Source organism: Clupea harengus, chromosome 19 (assembly GCF_900700415.2).
Source record: "Clupea harengus chromosome 19, Ch_v2.0.2, whole genome shotgun sequence".
Classification (NCBI taxonomy): domain Eukaryota; kingdom Metazoa; phylum Chordata; class Actinopteri; order Clupeiformes; family Clupeidae; genus Clupea; species Clupea harengus.
In genome coordinates, this window is record NC_045170.1 from 23,649,300 (window position 1) to 23,663,118 (window position 13,819).

Genomic DNA, 13,819 nt, shown 5'->3' on the forward strand with positions numbered 1-13,819 from the left:
AAATTAAGTAAGATTTGTCTCTGAACTGGAGAGGTGTTGCAGCACAGCATTGTCAAAGGAAAACAGATGCAACATGGTTAGTCCTTTCTAAGACACAAGTGTTTTTAAAAAAACTATCTTCTAAGAGATAAAAGTTCAGGAGAGATTTCTGAACTTCATCCATCTGTTAAATAGAACATATTTGTACGGGGGTTGTATTAAATGCTCCAGACATACGTACCTTTAAACATCCTATTGCTGTCTTTTGATGAGTCACATTTCATGAGGTTTAACATGAATTTAATCAACCAAACATTGGCCTTTGTATAGAGGCCAGCCTACGATAAGCCACACACAGGATGTGTTTAAGTGTGTGTATGTGTATCATGTGTCTGATGGCACCTGTAGCCCCATGGCTACACTCATCCTGCGGGGGCCACCTGGCCGGGTCACTGTAAGCTGACCTCTGCAGTTTGGGAGGTAGAGGGAGAAGCCAGGACATGAGAGAAGGAAAAGAAGGAGAAGAACGATTGAAAGGTGGAGCTACAGGGAAAGATGGAGAAAGGAGAGAGGTAAGGATAAAGGGGTTGAAACCGTCAGAGTGATGGGGAGAGAAAAAAAGAAAAAGATGTTGAGAGTTCTCAATGGGCTGGGCTGCTGCATATTTAATGCTCATGAATCATTGATGGCCTCACTTGTCCACCAGCTCCAGACGGACTGCACATGCGTGTACACACACACACACTAACACACACACACACACACACTCTCTCTCTATTCCTCGTGCTTGTGTACAGCTCGGCACAGTCATGAACACCAATGGCTCTGTTCTGGACACAGAAATTGTGAGGCAGCAACGGATTCTTCACCAGAGCAGGGCCCGGGCACACTCATACCTGCTATCCCGATCCTTGCCCCCTCTGCCACCCCCCAGCGCTCCTCGGATCAGGGAGACAGTCCACCTTCCTACCCTGGCCTCCCACAAACCCTCACTTAAGATGCAGGATGCCCCCACAGTATCACTCAGGTAAGAGGACACCTGCGGCTGCCATCCTGTCAGACCTGGGAGAATGCAGACTACAGACATGCTAACGAGTAATGAAGGCTCAGACAAAACTCATTGCAAGGTAGTGGTCATGGTGTGTTGTTTACTGAGTGTTTGAATGTCTATGATAGTTAGGGTGATCAGATGAGTGTTTGAATGTCTATGATAGTTAGGGTGACCAGATGAGTGTTTGAATGTCTATGATAGTTCGGGTGACCAGATGAGTGTTTGAATGTCTATGATAGTTAGGGTGACCAGATGCAAACAGACCAAATGTAGGATGAGAAGTTTGTTTGTGTGGGACAATGTGGGACATTGAGATGAGAGGCAACAGAAAACAGAATTTGTCTCTGAACTATATTGTCTTAAAGCTTCACTTTGTTGCATTTGTATGACCCAGGTTGCTGCTTTTGGCATTGTGCTATTAAATGGAATAGAAACTATGCCGCAGCGACATAAGTGGCTCATGTGCCAGGCACGTAAAAGAATACATCCATGCGTTCCTTATATCTTATTATATTAAAAAAATCAAACGACCAACAAAAATGCAGGACAAATGGTCAAAATGCTATGGAATACAACGCAAAGTGAAACACATGGTCACCCTAATGATAGTCTGTCTGAGGTTACTGACTAGATTTTCTGTTTCTGATTTTCAGTTGGTGATGCCTTGAGTACCACTGATGACAAAATTACTCAAAGAAATCACAAATCGCATCCACTATTTATTTGATTTTACCTCAATCCATTTTCCAACATTAGCTGCTCTTTGTTTCATTTATCCTACCATCAAAAAGATGAAATACTGTGCATCATTTCAATATGAAGGTGATTTGTGTCTGTTCTCTGAACAATCCACACATATATTTTTGAGTGTATTTGTCTGCAAAGTTGCCTAGCGATAACTACCCTACGCTCTATTGTTCAGTGGCTTAGTCTAGTCCCAGGAAATCTCTGCTGTCTGATGATACATCCTTGTTTTGTGTACCAGGTAACTCAGGTAACAATATACGTTCTGTGAGACACAGTATGTCATTTTTGTTGTTAAAAATAAATGTTTCCTGATGGCTTAACAAGAATGATGTAATTCCATGATCAGTTTTTTTCTAGATTTATTTTAAATTCCTTAGTTTAGTTGTGTTTGACAACAAGAACTCCATGTTCCATAAAATGATTCACTAGGGTTCTTTATTGAGAATAGCATAGTGACGCATAGTGACGTGTGTGGTGCGTTACTCTGGGTTTATGTACCTTCAGGTTTCTGAGGTACAGCTTGGACATGCCTGTATGTGTATATGAGTGTCTGTTTTCATTTCTGTGGGTGTGAATACAAGCTATTATAGGAACTGTACAATGGAGCTTCTTCTCATTCTGATGGACATATTAGTATGATTAATGTGTTTGTGAACTCCATGCATTTTCTTTTGTATATCCAGTTAATTTACAAACCTTACGTTGTCCTTACGTTACTACAAACATAAATACATACAGTATACAATAGAAGTCAGTACACACCCCTGTGCAATATCACAGTAATTGCATTCCTTGAACAGTTGGGTATTTGCTCTTATGTCAAATTAAAAACTAACAGTTTAGATTTACTATGAAAAATACAACCCCCCCAGTAGGAACTCAATGCAACAAAAGACAGTACACCTTCCATTACTGAGATCCAAATATTTTATTTTTTTCAATACTTCACACGTATTTTTGATGACAGACTCAATCCTCCTTGGCATGGAGGGTACCAGTGTTGCACACATTTCTGCAGCGATGTTCTGCCATTCTTCAGAGATCATTTAGTTTTATCTGGAGGGGTTATGGTGCTCTACCTTTCTCTTTAAAATACCCCAATTTAGTTAATCTAAATTTGTAGTTTTTAATTTGACATCCGAGCAAATACCCTACTGTTTAACTTAGGAGGAATATAATAGCTGTAAGGTGAATTTTGAATCATTTTACATTTAACTGATATTGTACAGGGCTGTACTCACTTCTCTTGTATACATTTGTGTATAAACTAATGGTTGACCCTATTGTGTGTGTTTTCTGTCCTTAGCAGAACATATGTTTTATCTAATCCAATTAAATACGTTCTCTGTCCTCTCCTGCGAACAGCATCAGCGAACCCTCTCTCTTCACCTCGGAGCCCAAGGTTACCCTGCTTGACAGGTTTCCACAGAGATGCCGCCCCCCTCCCCGTAAACGTACACCCCAATTGCCACTCTGCAGGTTACGTGATCCAGATGGGAGGAGACAGAGCAGCGGACCCACCTACACTCACTTCTCCTATCCAATCAGACCAGTCGTGAAGCTGTCTCCAACTCCATCCCGGAGCCAGTCGACATCAGCCACTCAACTGGGTGTTCGGCGACTGGTGTTGGCATCCCCTCTGCCCTTAGGTGCGCCCCAGGGACCTCTGTCCGTGAGGGGGACCCCCTGTCTGCCTGCCCCTCCTGCCCAGTCTGCACATGGCCGTGCCCAGCTCCATGTTTTCCTCCCCACAGAGGCTGTCCCCCCAGTGGAGGTTGACAGTGAATCGGTAGATGAGGGCTTTATGGACGAGCTGGACAGTAAGTTCTCCTCTCTGAGGATCCAGCAGGGGGCATTAAAAACACCAGTGCAATGACTGGGCACACAAACCGAACTCAATCACATTTACGTACACACATGCATTCAGACACTGACCATGCTAACATTTCTTCACACTTAAAAATGCACAAAACACTCTCACATGGACAACCTAATACCTACAGATTTACTGACTAATACACCGTCTGAAGATCTGCCTCTCAGTAAGGAGTCCAATCCAAGTGTGATGATGGTGATGAACACATGGGTGCAGGAGGGTTGGATGGATTTCTTTCACACTTGTTACCTTCCACCAGCATGTCTTACTCTTATTGACGACCGGTATTCCTGGCTTACACGGCCACTGCACTTATTAACCTTATGTATCATTCTGCAAACCTCTCACTCATTTGAAATGTTTTTCAGTATTACAGTGATTATTGAAGATATTTGAACAATAGTAATTACTTGCTTATTTGTTCAGGATTTATTCATATTCTTTGTTGACCTGGGTTTGTGTTTGATGTCTGTTATTGTGTATGTTACTGTGTCGAAGAGGAAAGAAGGGAGAACAACACTGTGATTTGCAAATGTAACAGATTCCTTTTTGAACATCACGCCTGGACAAATCTGCAGCTGAGAAATCTCAGTCTCTGCTACCTAAATATTTTCTATACTTTATTGATGTAGTCACTCTCTGCAAGAAAGTAAAACAAGGTGGCACAGTCAGCAATTCTACATAATTGTGTTTTAAGATTAGATTTAAAAGATGACACTGGGATATGCAGCAAAATCAAGGCTGGAGGACCAAAGGGGTTAACCCCCTAGGAATTAGACTGTAGGTATTATATATGGAGAGAATGAGTTGAGGGAAGACGGGGGGGGGTGAATTTGGTTTGTGCCTGTAGTAGACCCTCTGTTTTATCTGTGTCCAGCTGTAGAAAAAAGGTTTGTAATATTCAGTTTGAGCGATATAGCTGGGTGTTATTACATGACAGTAAAATGATACCTACAACGCCTATGAAGTACTTGGCCCAGTGGCAATACATACAGTGATAACAGTATCGGTCCTAGAATTTAACCTGGGAGAACTCATGTCATTTGAGGAGGAGAATACACCAGTTCTAGGTAAAAAAAAAAGATGACAGCCAGTTAAAGGCAGCACCAGAAACTCCAACCCAGCTCCTTATCTGTGAATTAAAATAGTACAGTTGATGGTGTCAAAAGGGCTTGCATATTATATTTGTTATTCATTTACTTTTACTGAAACACAATAATTTGTTTGAACAGCAGATTGGAATTTATGTCATAATGTCTTTCTATTGAATGAAATACAATTATGGTTATATGGTTGGGTATATAAAAAGTATTGTAGCACAATCAATGACGATATTCATCATTCATATACGTTCTTGACATATTCCACTCCACTAGTATTGAAACACAATCTTTTGTTTCATCAGAAGAGTCTAGTATATGCAGCATTGTCTTCCCATTGAATGCCATGCAATTGAGCTGCTCTAATCAGCAACATGGAAAGTATTGTGGTAGATACAGTCTATGCCAAGATTGATTAGTCATACATTTGTATTAAATGTAGGGTGTTGTGATCATATGCCACCCCAATTTTATGGAGACACAATACTTTGTTTAATCAGCAGAGGATTGTCAAAATACACTCTGAATGAACATAAAACAATGTTCCAAGGCCGCAACAAAAGAGAGAAGCGAGATTTCAGATTTAACAAAAAGTGTTTTTATCAACCAAATTATACACAAATGAGAGTGTTAGATGGGTTAGATGGTGCAGCTTTTCAGTGATTAGCTGCTCAAGCCTCCAGCAGACAGAAATGAGAAGCAGAAAGCAGAAAGCCTAGCAGGCCACGGATGAGGGCCGGTCTAGCGGGCCACGGAGCTCCAGAAAGTTGGAGACAAAAAATGATCCCCGCCTGTAGTGAGGTATGTCATTTGACAATATGAGAATGTCGAAATTCACAAGAACACAGGTATACATAATTGTTACAACAACAAAGAAAAGGAAAATGAGTGAATAACGAGTCTAGGAATAGCACTTAAATATAAAAACAATTTTGAGCAAACCTGGTCTTTTTTTTTTTTTTGCATACGACTAGACGACCTTAGAATCCCCCAAATTGTATGCTGCTGGGAGGCTGGTCTCAGGCTCATGGTTGGCCATGGATCAGATACTTCACAGTTCACTGTATAGGCTCATGTATGGCCAGAGTGGTGGGATCAGATCCTTTGGACAGTTCACTGTATAGGCTTGTGTATGGCCAGAGTGGTCGGACTATGGACTTCATTAAATGAAGCATGTTACTGCAGTTGCTTAAATATTTTTTGCTATTATGTGCTGATGCCATTAGGCAGTTTAAGAACGGCCCAATGTCTATGGCACTGGAGGCCCTTTCTCCCTTTCTTTACCGATAGTCGTAAGCCTTTTCACCAGGGAGACCTTTAAAGTCCTGGTGGAGAGTGGGGAGCAGTATGAGGGAAAAAGAGGAGAACACACTCTTCGGCTTGGAGCTCCGCTTGAACAGCATCCAAGGTACACACATTGATGGCAATGGGGTGCTGAAACACAGAGCCAGGACATTTTGGAGAATGCCGTTCACAGACTCAATTTGGCATCCCCAGCGAGTCTTGTTCGGTCCCCAACCCCTAGTTGCTTCTACTCCATCATAGAATTGAGCAGCACATTTAAGGTATCCTATTCCATGTCTCTCAAGTTGCTTCTCTATGATAAGACAATCCGTAATGGAGCTAGCATCAAATACCTTCAGCTGGGAAAATCCAAGTAATCTCTCTTTTATCAATCCTGTGGACCAACACACAATGCAAGCTGCTCCAAAATGATGATTCCTTGCTTCATCCACCTTTACTGAGAACAGTAATGTGTCTCTAATCTCAGAAATGCTCCTTGAATTTATAGCATTGGAGTCATTTCATTTTGGGATGATGGTAAGCGGTGGGTTACATATGATGACTATTTGTATGTTTGCAGGAAAGGATCAAACTTCTCAAGAAGCTGCATGAACTCCATAAAATTCCCTTGAGTCACTGAAAAGCAATCTACTGCTTCCCAAGGTTTTGATTTACCATATAATCTGCACATGAAATAGAATGCTGCATGGACAGTAATAGAGCAGTCCAGTGTCAAACCAACTATGTTGTAATGATCTTTTTGTATTGGCCAAACACACTGAATGGGAAGCATTGATGCTGTACCTGCCTTGGTCCTGTGTCTGCACTCCCTAAATCCTCAGACGGGATATTTGGTGTTGTCCTATGTTATGCTCTCTCATCAGTGTCTGTTGGATCTTCTTGCCTTTCCTAACTTCCTTCTCTATTTCCTGTTCTTTATTCCTCCTCTGTTCTGTCTGAGTCATCTGTAATAATTGTATCAGTAGTAGATACAAAAAAAATATGGTCAAATCTCCAGCTTCAATATACTGTACATAACTGTAGGCTACTACATATACATATTATATATGTATAACATAACATATACATATTCTTAAAAATATAGCCGTTGGCGAACACTGAGAATATTATTAAAAGAAAACTTTAAAATGGGAAATGACAGAGAGGAAACATTGTTTTCGAACCAACAGCTTCTCTGCAGTTAAAGCAGACAATTTCTTCTTCCCATTGAAGTTTGCAACTGACGTGATAAACGGGAGATCTTGCGGAATTGTGTTCCTTATTGTTGTTTACAGTGGATAGAGTTAAAGTTCCCCTTTACTTTTCATTAAAATGAACATGATGACTGACGACATAAATTCTAGTGTTCATTTATTAAATCATTGTTGGGATACATTCAACAGGTCAGCATTGCAGTTTACATAAAATCAGTGTTGAGTGTTTTCCGCACATCTTTATTATCAGCCTACAGCTAAACTATGACCCTTTTATGACCTACGTCACGCATAGTATGCGCGCGCATTTCGGATGCAAAAAGCGCGATTTCATCAATGGTTAGTGACAGTGCAAGTGGATTTTGGATCAATTGCTTAATAAAATGTCTTGTTGTGTTGTGGGATGCCAAAACAGGTCAACTAAAATAAAAGGTCTCCATTTCTACCGCATTCCATCGGGGAAAAGACCGTTTAACGCAAACAGGCGGAGATTGTGGCTTCAAGCTATAAAACGAGTGGACTGGACCGAAGACATCATTAAAAATGCACGCATATGTGGGGCACATTTTATATCCGGTAAGTTAATTCTGTTTATGTTAGCTAACTTAAAATTGGCTTAAATCTGATATAACTTAGTTGGCCAAAACGGCTTCCTAGCTGGCTAATGTTATCCATAGCTAACTTTATATTAGCCTTGCAACTTTAGGTTAACTTACCGATAACTTTAGCTAGTTCATCGCTAGCCAGTTCATAGTACATTCATCTATTCATTGCATACAATGATCGTGGGTTGAATCCGTGTGTAATTTACTCTTAGGAGAAGCCTCACTGAACTATGAAAGCCCCGACTTTGTCCCTTCGGTGTTTGAGTACTCTAAATCAAGCCAGAGACCTGAAGCTAAATTGGAGAGGTAAGGCGTGTTTGCGCTTGATAAGTTAGAGCAAGCTTTGAGAGAAATGGCAGTCAGTGTCGTTATATTTTTACTTATATCATGTGCAATCTAATCTTACAGATTTCAAAGGAATAAACAGAGATCTAAGAGATCGGTTAAACCACCTTCCCCGTTGACTGCAGAGCCTTGCCCTGGTGAGAACACCCTTTTCGCTGCCAGAATGCGAGTGCACACTACATCACGTGAGCATTGTTTACCAACTGCAAAAGGGTCTCATAAAATAATAAGAGTAATAAAAGGTTTTCAGTGCTACTGTTGCAAAAATCACAGAAGTATTTCTAACATATTCTAGCATAAGGAAACATGTTATCAATTTTGTCATGTTTTAGTTATTAAAATCCTACCTTAGCAACCGTTACTAAGAGAAGAGGCTCCGTCAAACTTTTAGGTCTGAGCAACATGGTGAAACGGTGTGCCTACGGGACTTGTAAATCTGACACAAGGTACCCTGAGAGATTAGAGGGAGGCGTCGTTTTTATCGCATTTCCAAAGCCGAAAACGCAGGAGGAGAGGTGCCGGCTGTGGATTAAACAGTGTGGACCCCAGTCCCAACTCAATATATCGAAGATCAACAAACACACATATGTCTGCTCCAAGGTAAGTTAAGCTGCTCGCAGCTAGCGAACTATGCTAACTAAGATATGTTAGTTGAGAGAACATCCCCAAACAGTTATGGTTCATGTCGACTACTAGTATTACCACTACTAGTGCATAACTTGTCTCTCCAACAAATTTGTTAATGTTAAAATCAAAATGTTAATGTTACCGCCTGTAAAATTGCACGCTGAGCTAGCTAACGCCAACAAGTTGCCAGGAGCTTAACATACTGTATCAATGTTGAACAAAACGTCCCAAAAGGCCAGTATGAACTTCTTTTTTTTTAATCTTCGTAGCATTTTGTGAATGGGCAACCTACTCCTGAGTATCCCAACCCTGTGCTTGCTGTTCAAGTGCCTGGCCAGACAAGGCGAGAACAAGGAGGCTGTCGGAAGCCACCAACAAAACGGTACATGCGATTAATAATAACATAGCCTGTGATTATAAGTGCCATGTTTTATTCTGCTTGGTAACACATTTCATGAACGTTTGTTGTACAGATGCAGATTCAGTTTGCAAGATGCCTCCGCCTCCACCACCATTGAGGCAGAAGAGATTCAACAATGTGTTGTTGGCAGTGGTGAGTGATTTTTAAATGAACGCAACGTAAAGTAGTGTTCAAAGAAAAAAAAACTCAAACTTGCTTTTCATCTGCTCCTTTTGCTACATTAACGTGAATCCTCTCAAGGTGGTAGTCTTCAGCACATCTAACAAATAAATCACACCATGGCACACCTGTTTGTGAGCCCAAGCTGCCCCATTACTTGGTAATAGTAAGTGTGACACTCTTTTAGCTTGTAGCTTCCATCTGTCTGTATGGAAAAGTTTGGGCATTTTGTGATGCTGTCCTTGGATGGGCACTTTATTTCTAAAAGCCCATATTGTGGGCTTTCACTCCCTATTTGTTCTATGACCTTATGGTCAGAAGGTGTGGGGCATGGGGGTTGACAACAAAACTACAAGGATGCACTTCATTCTTGGTGTACTGTGGTGCTGCAATGGGTTCCAGTTCCACACCTCTTTTCATTGCCTTTGTCTGTACTGATGTGACACTCTTAAGGCTTGCAGCCAGACTTCCGTGCTCAGCTCTCCTTGAGCAGATTCTTTTGAGACCTGTATGCTTTTACTTCGATTATTGTTGTGTCCCCTTTGTTGTTGATCTTAATGTTTTGGATATATCCTAAGATATCATGGAGGTGAGGTATTACTCCAAAAAGAATCACTGACACTGACAGATATAGTGCTTGTCCCCGTCCACAACATGGCTTTTAGGTTGACAGTCCTGGGAGCTTGACGGACATAGCAACAGTAACTAAGGGGGCAATTAAGTGATTGACAGACTTTACTGGAAAAGGCCAGCTGCAGTATCTGAATCGGGCCCATTCTCGTTCATTACGTGGAGTAGCTGAGTGTGTAGTCGGGTTTGCCAGGCAACTTAGTTTGTAACTGTTAAATGTAATGGTTTTGACAGTCATGTCCTGTTGTGCTGTTGGTTGTACTAACAGATCCTCTGTGAGAATTTCTTCTGTTTTTTCGGGGAGTCTAATGTTTTAATAATTACTGGGCAAACTGGCAACATTTATAACCAGCATGCAGTGCAAGTCCAGTATATATCATGCAAGTCAGTGCTGTGCAGCATCGGATTAAGTCGTACGAGCCCTCAAATGAAAATGTTTTCACTAACCTTGGGCACGGTCAAGCTCAAAGTGGTGTGCACAGGTTTGCTGCGTTGCTACAGTTTTGGGGTTGAACTGCCTCTTTCCTCGAAACAGTGTGCAACCATAGACAGGTTGGATAGTCTGACCTATAGAAGACAAGTAAGAAGACCTCTTTGGAAAACGTCATGAGGTCAAGGAAAGATGTGAAGTAGAATCTGACTGCACTTACACCAGGCTACGAATTATTTGAAGGTGGATGTTATTGTTGTGGGCCACGCTGTACGGTTGTTGTTTGGGTTGTTGTTGCTGCAGCAAAGAATTGTGGGACAGTACTATCTTCTTTCCTTTAGTAAAGGATGCTCCGGTGTACCAAATGCTAAAGGACATACAAAAAGAATAATTGAAGCACCTTTCCTAAGCATTTAGAGAATTCGACCAACTGTTTATTATGGCTGCCACTTCCGGGTCATTTCGTTCAGTTAGGAACCTTGCTAAGCAAAAAAGACTATCTGAACAGGGCCAGTAAGTGGCTGCGGTCAGATAGTCCATCCTGTCGACTTTTCCTCAGTCTTTATGAATTCTACTTCACATCTTTCCTTGACCTCATGACGTTTTCCATTGAGGTCAAGGAAATGGGTAAGGAAAAGACAACTGTGGTGGTTAGAAAATCCGACTGCACTTACACTAGGCTACTAATTAAGCAAAGGCGGATGTTATTAACGTAGGTCACACTGCCTGGTTGTTGATTGGCTTGTTGTTGCTGCTGCAAGGAAATGTGTGGCAATATCATCTCCTTTCCTTTCCTGAAAGATGGTCTGGTGTGCCCTCTGCTAAAGGAGTTGTGAACGGAAGTACTGAAGCACCTTTCCTAAGCCTATAGAGAATTCGACCAGGCGTCATCACGGCTGCTACTTAGATACGCCAGAGTAACTTCACTCAGTTAGAAACCTTCCTCAGCAAAAAAGACTATCTGAACGGGGCCAGTGTGCAATGGGATTTGAGGGTATGTTCTCTCTCATTTGATGCGTGTGGTGTAACCCAATCAGCAGCGACGTACACTACCGTTCAAAAGTTTGGGGTCACCCAGATAATTTCGTGTTTTCCATGAAAACTCACACTTTTATTTATCAAATGAGTTGCAAAATGAATAGAAAATATAGTCAAGAAATATTAATTTTGTTCTTCAAACTTTGCTTTCGTCAAAGAATGCTCCATTTGCAGCAAGTACAGCACTGCAGACCTTTGGCATTCTAGCTGTTAATTTGTTGAGGTAATCTGTAGAAATTTCACCCCACGCTTCCTGAAGCACCTCCCACAAGTTGGATTGGCTTGATGGGCACTTCTTGCGTACCATACGGTCAAGCTGCTCCCACAACAGCTCAATGGGGTTGAGATCTGGTGACTGCGCTGGCCACTCTATTACAGACAGCATACCAGCTGCCTGCTTCTTCCCTAAATATTTCTTGCATAATTTGGAGGTGTGCTTTGGGTCATTGTCCTGTTGTAGGAGGAAATTGGCTCAAATCAAGCGCTGTACACAGGATATGGCATGGTGTTGCAAAATGGAGTGATAGCCTTCCTTATTTAAAATCCCTTTTACCTTGTACAAATGTCCCGTTTTGCGGGTACCATTTAAAGAAGCTGCCAGTTGAGGACCTGTGAGGCATCTATTTCTCAAACTAGAGACTCTAATATACTTGTCTTCTTGCTGAGTTGTGCACCAGGGCCTCCCACTTCTCTTTCTACTCTGTTAGAACCCGTTTGTGCTGTTCTCTGAAGGGAGTAGTACACACTGTTGTAGGAAATTTTCAGTTTCTTCGCCATTTTTCGAATGGAATAGCCTTCATTTCTAAGAACAAGAATAGACTGGCGAGTTTCACATGAAAGTTCTCTTTTTCTGGCCATTTTGAGAGTATAATCGGAATAAAACACGTATTTAAAACGATTTCTTAAGGCTCCAGAAATTCCTTGATAGAACACAATGGCCTTCTTATCTGCGCTTCCGTTTACAGAAACATTTTGCTACATTTTGTCGGGTCTGAACGCAACCCTGCACTCCTGAGTAGCCACTCTCAAATTGCGACAAGATAAACCCGACCAGTTTAAATCCATCCACTTGACACCCTGGTTTAGCAATCAAGGTGGATACACCTTCAGGTTTTAGCATTTCGCGTGCGCAGATATCTCACTTGCGAGAACGCATGTGAAACTTATTTATCCCTTAACCAGTGTTTCTGCCCTTCTACATTTCATAGTTGTCTTTTTACACGCCAAGTGGATTAATTTTGCGTCTCAAGTGATTTTTTTTTTCTTCTTCTTTAGTTTACGTATAATCGTAGTTTTTGTATTTATTATTATTATTATTATTAGTATTATTATCAGTTGTAGTATTACTATTATAGTAGGCTGATAATTGACTGTTTTAGGTGAATAAAATACTTAAAATTGTTAAAGGCCTATGCATTATGTTGCATTATGCTTATTACAGCTCATTTTTATGTTTTGTAAGGCGCTTAAGACAAAAACTAAATATTGGCCTTATTCTATCAGCGTCACAATAGCCTGCTGCGGCCATTTTGTTGACATAGCGCCCTCTGCTGTTGCTTTCTAACTGGCTGACCGACCGAGGCTGACAGCAAGCTAAAAAATAAAAGTCTATTTAGCTAACGTTAGCTAAAAATGATCGAGACGCTTAAATGGTGAACTGTGTCATACACGGCTGTACCAACAACAGCAACAAAAGCAAAGGAGTTCACTATTTTGCTATCCCTACTGTCAGAAAAAACGAAGGGAAAGCTACTGAGGAGCTGAGTCATCGTAGGAGAGAGCTATGGCTGCTCAGAATTAACAGACTGAACTTCCAGCCTACTCCTCACAGCAAAGTCTGTTCTGACCATTTCGCGACAGGTAAACAGGAATGTAAATTACCTTAAGGTTCCAAATTTTTGTAAGGTTGTTTGATTGGTCATGTTTTATCTACAGCCAATTATGTTATCTATTAAATTGACTGTAAACTGCATCTGAATGAATTAACGTTACCTGTCCGACCAGCTTACTAACGTCGGCTCTTTCCGGTTTGACGGATTTCAAAATAAACGTCTGCGGTTTGTACTACATATCGACTGCTGTAGTTTGTTATAGTATGTTTGGAGTTTGTTTATTTACTCACAATTAGTTTGTTGAATTTAGTATTTGCTCACAATTAGTTTGTTGAGTTTACAAATAGGGATTTAAATACTAAAGACTCTGGCACTTTCTCTTAGGCAAGCCATCATACCTACACCACAGCACACAGCCTGACTGGGCCCCTTCATTGAAGTTGGCAGGAGAGAATGAAAGAGGAACACAAAGAGGTAAGAA

The 13,819-nt window shown here is 41.1% G+C and overlaps 1 protein-coding gene across 4 annotated transcripts in view; it reads left to right on the forward strand.

The window, feature by feature from the left end:
* The first annotated feature begins 7,531 nt into the window (after positions 1 to 7,531).
* Positions 7,532 to 13,819, forward strand: part of zmym4.1 (zinc finger MYM-type containing 4, tandem duplicate 1) — a 28,559-nt gene continuing 22,271 nt past the window's right edge. For 2 of the 4 annotated variants that reach the window (XM_042710591.1, XM_042710590.1), the window contains exons 1-7: positions 7,532 to 7,827; positions 8,069 to 8,162; positions 8,265 to 8,338; positions 8,593 to 8,801; positions 9,098 to 9,210; positions 9,302 to 9,381; positions 13,723 to 13,812. In XM_042710591.1, coding sequence (XP_042566525.1) covers positions 7,635 to 7,827; positions 8,069 to 8,162; positions 8,265 to 8,338; positions 8,593 to 8,801; positions 9,098 to 9,210; positions 9,302 to 9,381; positions 13,723 to 13,812 — 853 coding nt within the window. In that variant the 5' untranslated portion in view covers positions 7,532 to 7,634. Of the gene's footprint in view, positions 7,828 to 8,068; positions 8,163 to 8,264; positions 8,339 to 8,592; positions 8,802 to 9,097; positions 9,211 to 9,301; positions 9,382 to 12,614; positions 13,367 to 13,722; positions 13,813 to 13,819 lie in introns of those variants that run through there. The other 2 variants (XM_031585786.2, XM_012818389.3) reach the window with 2 other exon arrangements.